The sequence below is a fragment of the Perognathus longimembris genome, chromosome 18 (assembly GCF_023159225.1).
Source record: "Perognathus longimembris pacificus isolate PPM17 chromosome 18, ASM2315922v1, whole genome shotgun sequence".
NCBI lineage: Eukaryota > Metazoa > Chordata > Mammalia > Rodentia > Heteromyidae > Perognathus > Perognathus longimembris.
In genome coordinates this window covers 45134950-45145012 of record NC_063178.1, presented here as the reverse complement: position 1 = coordinate 45145012, position 10063 = coordinate 45134950, and the positions used below count along the sequence as shown (strand labels likewise).

General features: G+C 38.3%; 1 protein-coding gene across 1 annotated transcript; it reads right to left on the bottom strand.

Moving 5' to 3' along the window:
- Nucleotides 1–593: 593 nt before the first annotated feature.
- Nucleotides 594–2033, bottom strand: LOC125367008 (zinc finger protein OZF-like). Its single transcript, XM_048367657.1, is given in 1 exon segment — nt 594–2033. A coding segment is annotated over 1 exon segment (1440 nt).
- Between the last annotated feature and the right edge of the window lie 8030 nt (nt 2034–10063).

The following is a 10063-nucleotide window of genomic DNA, read 5'->3' as shown; positions in this document are numbered from 1 at the left end:
AACTGGTGTATTTTATTTATCTGATTGTATTCAACGTTCATCCCTAGTGTAATCTGTAGTAATATTTTCTTCCTTTTCAATGCATTCACAAATTGTTTTATGTGTTCCTATGTTTTGTAGGTGAGTAATTATGAAGTGTTTCTTAAAGTAGTTGTTACACTCCTCGCTAAACTTCTTTTGCACAGGTGTGTTTTCCAGATGAAAGACTTCCGACACTGGTTACACTGATATGATTCCTCACCTGTATGAATTCTGTTATTTTTCCTTAAGGATGACCTGACCCTGAAGGATGTTCCAAATGTGCTGCATTCCTAAGATTTCTCTTATGTAAATACTTGCTGATGAACAGGAAGACAGGATTTCTGGGTGAAAACTTCCCACATGTGTTACATCAATAAAGTTTCTCTCATATGTGTGTGTTCTCATGAAAAGTAAGGTGTGACTTCCAGGTGAGTGATTTTCCACAATGATTACATAAAGTTTTTCACTTGTTTGAACTTGCTTCTGTGCACTGAGATATGACTTGTGGGTTAAAATCTTTCCATAATCGTTACGGTAATATGGTTTCTCTTCTGTGTGTTCACTGATGAATACTAAGATATGTCTACTGGGTGAATACATTCCAATTTTGTAACATTTGTAGGTTTTTCTCATGTATGGGTTCTCTCATGAAACATAACGCTTGATTTCTGGGTAAAAGACATTCCACATGTGTTACATGTATAAGGTTTCTTTCCTGTATGTGTTCTCTCATGAATAATAAGGTCGCTTTTCGAGGCAAAAGACTTTCCACATGTGTTACATTTATAAGGTTTGTCTCCTGTATGTCTTCTCTCATGAACAGTAACGCTTGATTTCTGGGTAAAAGACTTACCACATGTGTTACATTTATAAGGTTTCTCTCCTGTATGTATTCTCTCATGAAGACGTAGGTGTGATTTGTTGGTAAAAGACTTTACACATGTGTTACATTTATAAGGTTTCTCTCCTGTATGTATTCTCTCATGAATACGTAGGTGTGATTTCTGGGTAAACGACTTTCCACAAGTGTTACATTTATAAGGTTTATCTCCTGTATGTGTTCCCTCATGAAGACTTAGGTGTGATTTCTGGGTAAAAGACTTTCCACATGTGTTACATTTATAAGGTTTCTCTCCTGTATGTGTTCTCTCATGAACACTTCGGTATGATTTCCAGGCAAAAGACTTTCCACATGTGTTACATTTATAAGGTTTCTCTCCTGTATGTGTTCGCTCATGAACACTTCGGTATGATTGCCAGGCAAAAGACTTTCCACATGTCTTACATTTATATGGTTTCTCTCCTGAATTTGTTGTCTCATGAACACTGATGTGTGATTTCTTGGGAAAAGACTTTCCACATGTGTTATGTTTATAAGGTTTCTCTCCTGTATGAGTTCTCTGATGCATTAGTAGTGGTGCTTTCCACATGAAACACTTTTCACATGTGTTACATTTATAAGGTTTCTCTCCTGTATGAGTTACCTGATGAATACTGAGTTGAGTTTTCCAGGTGAAGGACTTCCCACATTGGTTGCATTCATATGGGTTTCCAGCTGTGTGAATTCTATTATGTGCATTTAAAATTGTCCTCAACCTGAAAGATTTTCCACATTTGTTACATCTATGAGGTCTCTCGCCTGAGTCAATTTTGTTATGTCTTCTAAGAATTTTCTTGCTCCTGAAGGAATTTTCATATATATTATATTCGTAAGTTTTCTCAGTAATATGTATTCTATTATGTGTTCTTAGAGCTGACATGTGTTTGAGGGACTTTCCATATCTGTTGCATTCATAATAATTTTCTCCCATACAAGCACAATTATTTTTAAAGAACATGGTCTTTGAGGTTAATACCGTCCCTTCTCCACCATCTGTGAAATAATGCTGCTCACTGGGAATTTCTGAACGTTGATTCAAATTCTCTATGTTGCTAAGAGATTTTTTATCTACATGAGAGACACCAGGCCTGGATCCAGCATGCAACTCTTCAGGCTCAAAATGGAGAACCATATTCTGATATGCAATGGATGCCTCAGTCCTCAATCCTAAGGATTTCCTACTATTCCTATGCAGCTCTGGCATGTGTTTAGAGCTCAAATGAAAAGTTCTCACTAATCTCCTTCCTTCATCCACAGAGTTGCTTTTGATGATTGCTACTTCACACGACCATTCTTCTGAACTTTGCTTGCAACTCTTAATCATGTCATCAATTTCCAGGACATCTAAAATGATTCATCAAAAAAAGTAAACAAATAAACATGAGGATCCAAGACATCGAAATAAAAACAGATACCCTGAAAACACTCCAAGAACGAGTAGGAGAAACCCTTGGGCTCCTTGGCACAGGATGAAACTTCCTTAATAAAGGCCTAGAAATACTAAAAATCAAGGAAAGGTGGGGTAAATAGGATTGCATCAAACTCCAGAGCTTCTGCTGAGCAAAAAACATAGCTTCGAAGATAAACAGAAAGCCCACAGATTGGGAAAAGTTCTTTTCCAGCCCTACAATGAACAAAGGCCTCATATCTAAAATATATTCAGAACTAAAAAAATTAAATTTCTCCAAAACAAAACCTCAAAGAACCAAGATCCCCCTCAACAAGTTAGCTAAAGACTTAAAAGGAGACTTCTCTGATGAGGAAATGAGAATGGCCAAGAGACATAGGACAAAGTCCTCTGCATCACAGGCCATAAAATAAATGGAAATCAAACAACATTGAGATTCCACCTCAACCCTGGTAAGAATGTCATTTATGAAGAAAAAAAAAAAAAAAACAGTAACAAATGTTGGAGGAAATGTGACCAAAAGGGAATGCTACTTCATTATTGGTGGGAATGTAAACTGGTTCAGCCACTGTGGAACGTGGTATGGAGATTCTTCAGGAAGTCTAAACATATGGCTCCCTTATAACCCAGTAGCCCCACTTTTTGGCATCTACCCAAAAGACCACAAACAAGAACACACTAAAGTGACTAGCACAACAACGTTCACTGCTGTACAATTTGTCATAGGTAAAATATGGGACCAACCCAGATGCCCTTCAGTAGACGAATGGATCAGGAATATATGGTACCTATACACAATGGAATTTTATGCCTTTATCAGAAAAAATGTCATCACCACATTCATAAGGAAATGGAAGAACTTGGAAAAAATTATACTAAGTGAAGTGAGCCAGACTCAAAGAAAAATGGACTCTATGGTTTCCCTCAGAGGGAATAATTGGCACAGGTTTAGTCTAGTCACAGCAGAGGATCACAAGAGCCTAATAGCTATGCCCTTATGAACGCATAAGATGACGTGAAGTGGAATGAACTCCAGGTTAAGGAAACAAGTGTTATATCACTGTTGTAATTACTTTCAACATGCCATGTGAAACCGTAGCCTCTTTCGTTTATGATCCTCTTGTATCCCCTTCCTGTGGGAGAATAATTCCTCTGACCAGCTAGCCTCAGCACAGATATTTTGATGCCTTATTAGCAAACTAATAGGCCTATGGGAACAAATCTTTATTAAAGAGGCTCCTTTGTTGGCCAAAGGAAGATACTTTGTCATGAGACTTTCACCCCCTGTATAGAGCCACTCTGGGGAGACTTGTTTGCACAGCTGCCCCCACCAAAGCTTTTGACAGTAAATAGGGAAGTCAATGTTCTAAGATAATTAGTTGTGAGGAAATAGTAGCTAGGTGATAGAGTTCTGCATTGACTGATTTGATCTTTGTAGTAGCGACATCCTTTGAAATAGTGATAACCTTTGTCCTAGTGACATCCCTTGCAGTAGTGACATTCACAACTTTTGTATTGATATGCATAGCTTTGTGTATTAATTTAACTTTTAAAGTTGTGAATTGATTTCTAACCCTATATAAACCCTGGCCCTCCTAAAATAAATAAAGTGTGCATTGGTCCACTCACCTCTGCATCCCCCTTGTCCTGACTACAGTTGCAATTATCCAGGTCCAACAACTGGCGTCTGGATCCAGGGACTTGATAATTGATCCATAGGAGATTACAGAACTACGTTCGAGCTCTCAAGTGGAGGTGATAGATATTTTGATATAAATGGTATTAACTCTCTGATAAAGATGAGCAGACTGACAGAGTGGATCCATAAACCAAAAGTTGCTATCTGTGGTCTTCAATAGACCCATCTTACATCAAGGGACAAAAACAGGCTCGGAATGAAAACATGGAAGAAGATCTTCCAAGCAAACACACCTACCAAAACGGCAGGGATAGCCATCCTGATTTCAGACAAGCTGGACTTCTCATTAAAATCAACTCTAAAAGACAAAGAAGGGCACTACATTATAATACAAGGAAAAATCCAGAATCAAGACATCATGGTGATAAATTTATACTCACTGAACAAGAGGCCCTACATATATCAAATGAATTCTCACAGAACTACAGAACAAGATAGACCCAAACACAATCATAGTGGGAGACTTTAATACTCCACTCTCTCCAAGAGACAGATCCAACACACAGAAGACTAGCAAGGGAGCCGAAGACCTAAGTAATACCATATCCCAAATGGATCTGACAGATCTGTACAGAGTCTTTCACCCCAACGAGACCCAATACACATTCTTCTCAGCAGCCCATGGAAAATACTCCAAAATAGATGTCATAACCAAACAAAGAACCTCAGCAAAAACAAGAGTATTGACGTCATCCCATGTACAATATCTGATCACAGTGGAATCAAGGTAACCCTCAATAAAAAAGGGTACCACAGAGAATATACAAATACTTGCAGGCTAAACCCCTCACTGTTACCTAACAATTGGGTCACAGAACAAACTAAGGATGAAATTAACAAATTCATAAGCAACAACAACAATGAAAATACATCATAAAGAAACCTATGGGATACAGCGAAGACAGTGCTGAGGGACAAGATCATTGCCCTCAGCAGTCACATTAAAAGAATGGAATCAGAACAGGTGAATAATCTCACGATGAAACTAAAACAACTGGAGGAACAAGAAATAATCAAATCTAAAATGACTAGGAGGAGAGAGATGACAAAGATTAAAAGAGATAAATCTGATTGAAAATAGAAAGACCATTCAACAAATAAATACAACTAAAAGCTGGTTCTTTGAGAAAGTAAATAAAATTGACAGTCCCCTTGCAAGACTTACAAAAAAAAAGAAGAGAAGAGACTCGTACCCATAAGATCAGGACTCCACTGGAAAATTACAACAAATACACACGATATCCACACAATCATAAACCAATAACTTACAGCGAGATACAGGGGGTAATCAAGAGCCTCCAAACAAAGAAAAGCCCAGGCCTGGATGGATTCAACAATGAGTTCTATAAAACCTTTGGTGAGGAGCTAATACCAATACTCCTCAAACTCTTCCGTGAAATAGAAACAGAGGGAGAAATCCCAAACTCATTCTATGAAGCTAATATTATACTCATGCCCAAACCAGGCAAAGACCCAACAAGAAAAAGAGAACTACAAACCAATATCACTAATGAACACAGACAAAAGCTCCTCAATAAAATATTAGCTAACAGAATCCAGAAACTGATCAAGAAAATTATACGTCATGATCAAGTAGGCTTCATCCCACAGACACAAGAATGGTTCACATCCGTAAATCTATAAATGTAATTCATCACATAAACAGAGCTAAAAACCAAGAATCACATTGTTATCTCAGTCAATGCCCAAAAAGCCTTTGACAAAATACAACATACTTGTTAAAAGCTCTGGAGAGAACAGGAATAGATGGAACATTCTTTAAAACAATAAAAGCCATATACAACAGACCAACTACTAATATTGTATTAAATGGGGAGAAACTAAAACCATTCACCCTACATTCAGGAACAAGACAAGGATGCCCACTCTCCCCACTTCTTTTCAACATAGTGCTGGAATCCCTACCCAAAGCAATAAGGCAAGAGGAGGGCATCAAAGGGATCCACATAAGTAAGGAAGAAATCAAACTATCCCTATTTGCAGATGACATGATCTTATATCTGAAGGAACCAAAAAACTCAGTCCCCAAACTCCTACACCTAATAAACCATTTTTGCAAAATAGCAGGATACAAAATCAATCCACAAAAGTCAGCATCTTTTCTGTACACCAGCCATGTACAAGCAGAAAAGGAAATTATGGAAATAATACCATTTACAATAGCTAAAAAAAAGAGTAAATTACCAAAGGATCAACCTAACTAAAGATGTGAATGACCTATTTAATGAGAAGTATAAAAATCTAAAAAGGGAAATCAAAGATGACACAAGGATATGGAAAGACCTCCCATGCTCATGGGTAGGCAGAATCAATGTAGTGAAAATGGAAATGTTGCTCAAATTGTTATACAAATTCAGTGCCAACCCCATCAAGATCCCAGCTACATTCTTCACTGAAATAGAGAAAGCAACCCATAAATTCATATGGAACAGCAAAAGATCTAGAATAGCCAAAGCAATTGTAGACAAAGAAAGCAGTACAGGAGGTATCGCAATATCAGAATTCAAGCTCTATTATAGAGCAATCATAACAAAAACAGCCTGGTATTGGTATAAAAACAGACCTGAAGACCAATGGAATAGAATAGAAGACCCAAAAATAAAGTCACACTCTTACAGTCAGCTTATATTCGACAAAGGTGCTAAAGACATACGATGCAAAAATCATAGCCTGTTAAACTACTGGTGCTGGGAAAACTGGGCAGCCATATGTAGATAACTCAAAGTAGTCCCTAGCCTATCACCATGCACCAAGATCAACTCAAAATTGATCAAGGACCTCAACATCATTCCTGAATCTTTGAAACTACTGATGGAAAGAGTAGGAAAGACGCTAGAACTATATGGAGATTAGAAATAATGAAATATTGGTATTCGCAGGGAAATGGTCAGAACTTGAACAAATAATGTTGAGTGAGTCAAGCCTAGAACACAGAAAACAAAGGGGCATGATCTCCTTGATATATGACTCTTAAGGTGGGTGGAGGGGGAGACAGTAGAGACCAGGTCTGAGAAAAAAAAATACTTCTTTTCAAATGGTATTTCCCACAGGTTTCTGTCAGGGACCTTATATTATGTAACTAAAAGCAAACAACTACTAAACATAAAAATGTCTAAAGTAGACCTCTCAGTGGATCACAATAGCTCGAAAGCTATGTATGAATGATCATATAAGACAAGGACAAGTTAACTATTTTGTTGATGTTATATTTAAAGTTCTAGGTGAATTTCCTTTGGTGTATGCCTCGTGGCTACTGTATATGTTTTTGGTACAACGTGTATTGTATATATGCCTACCTGATCTAGGGAAGGGAACAAAAAATGAGGGTGTAAGATATCACAAGAAATGTACACACTGCCCTATTATGTAATTGTACCCCTTTTGCATAACACCTTGTCAACAAAATTTAATTAATAAATAAATTTTAAAAAAACAAAACAAACAAAAAGAAGTGAATTTACCACCTGAGCTCTGTCTCCAACCGCACTGTGTAGGATGCATTCACTCACCTTGGAAATTCTTGGCTGAGGCTTCACCCATCCATGTTTCTACACCTTCCTCCAGCTTGATAATCAACTTGGGTTTAGAAACACAGTGCCCTGTTAGGAAAAAGCAGTGGAGAAGTATTGTTCATGGTGATTCTGGACATCTGTGCTATAATGATCTCAGACATTCTGGTACACAGGTTACTCCTGGGGGGGTACACCAGCTAAGATGCCTCGCATCATTAGGAGGCTGTTCTGAGGGCCCTGACGTAGACATGAGCCGCCCCTTAGGGAGGTGCTTTGGAGCTTCACCCCGACGGGCAGGTCAGGCATCCACTCACAGCCTATGTAGGTGCATGTACCCCTCCCCTTCCACCGCGCTCCAACCTGTGTAAAAGAACAGATCATTTCCTGAATAAACTAGTTGGCTCGACCTGCTTCCAGGCTGCCTGTTTGTCGTCTGGGGAGATGACGGCTGGGTGGTGGTCTGTCAGCCCTCTATATTTTCTTCCTGGACCCGTCTGCATGGGGGGTGCATTCCCATCTCCCCTGCAGGACAGAGGAGCACAGGAGGCTAAAAACCTCCGACTTCTCCAAAATCTACTTTCTCATTTCTCAATAGCTTCATGGTTGAAATACAAGGTTTGGATTTTTTTTTTTCTGTTTTTTCCCTTGAACTCAAGGAATGGCCGAGTCCCCTGAGCTCTTAAATGGATTTTTATTTTTCATTGAAGAAAGAATTCTCCTGGAGAATCTTCTGATTTGGCTGGTTTGGATTTCCATACCTAGGATTACAAGTATGAAGAAGAGTACCCCATACAATTTTAGATTTTAAGTGCCCACTTTCAATGACTGATTTCTGGATCTTACATTGAGTACAAATATACATTCTACCCTAGATTATATATCCATCTATCAAAATGGCCACAAGTTTCATAAGAAACTCCCCTGGTAATAGATCATGTCTCAGAACTGTTGCCTAACTGGTGCTACCTTGACTTCTTGAATGATGAGAATAATATTGCCTCTGGAGTAATATAATCAAGAGGAGGATTTTCTTGGAAAGATGCACTACTTCCCATATTCTGCAATCTTATACCTAAATAGCATTGCACCTTTGATAAAGACTCATAGATCTACTAAAAACAAAAACCACTTGTAAAAACCACCTGTAAATTAATGTATCTTTTGCTTACCCAAGGACAACAAGTTGCTGTAGGTCTCCAGCATTACATCTCTATACAGGTTCCTCTGAGCAATGTCCAGGTCCTGCCACTCCTCCCAGCTGAAATCCACAGCCACATCTTCAAAGGACACGGGCTTCTGTAATGGCACATTTTCATCAAGAAATTAGCCCTGAGTCAGGAGAAGACCAAGTCTCGAATTTTATTCTTCTACAAATGTGCTTTTCTTACATAATACTTGGGAGCTTGCTCAATTATCTATAAAGTAGAAAGAAATATCATGGTAGTAATATTGTCTATATTAACTAGATAACTAGGAATACAATAACAAATACACAATGCCCCTATTACATCAGGATATTTCTCTTTGCTAGCACCAGAAACAGGATGAAAATTCTCAGGTGCTACTAATCTGACCTGAAAATATTAAGTATAAGTAGATGCTTGGAATAGTATGTGTAGGTTATTTTGATAAAGTTTACTAAATATTAGCATAACAATTTTAGTCCAGGTTCCACTTCTTCTGAAGAGCCCTGCTTCAGCGTATGGATGGCCTTTTTTCTATACATAAATATCTGTTTACTTCTTTATTAACATAATGGTCAAACTACCAGTGGAGTTAAGAGCTAATACATAACAGGTGTTTGAAAGGAATATATGAGCCCTTGCATATTTATGAATGCCACAGATTGTATCAAACATACAATCAAGATACTTGCAGAAAAACAGCACCTGTATTAATAGACAACTTTAAACAAACTGTTATTTTTCTATGAATACTAATGTAAAACCCTTTAATGGCTAGGACTGTGGCTTGGTGTGGCACTGTGGTCCAAATGGTACAGTGCTCATCTTGAGCAAGAGCACCTCTGGTACAGTGCCAGGCACTGAGTTCAAGCCCCAATACTGCCAACAAAGAAATCCGCAAAAAGAAAAATAGAAAAGATTACTACAAAACAACAGTGAAAGCAGGGGATAAAACAAGTACTTGGAGGATGACTTCACAACTTAGGACAATCAAAATCACAATAAAGTAACTACTTTATACATGTCAATATGCTGATACTTAAAAAAAAAAAACAACAAACACAAACCAAGGGCTGGTAATATGGCCTAGTAGCAAGAATGCTTGCCTCTTAAACATGAAGCCCTGGGTTCGATTCCCCAGCACCACATACATAGAAAACAGCCAGAAGTGGCACTGTGGCTCAAGTGGCAAGTGGCAGAGTGCTAGCCTTGAGCAAGAAGAAGCCAGGGGCAGTGCTCAGGCCCTGAGTCCAAGCCCAGGACTGGAAAAACAAAAAAACCCCACAAAACAACAACCCCTAAAATCTAATAAGTTCTGGGAAGGATGTGAAAATAGCG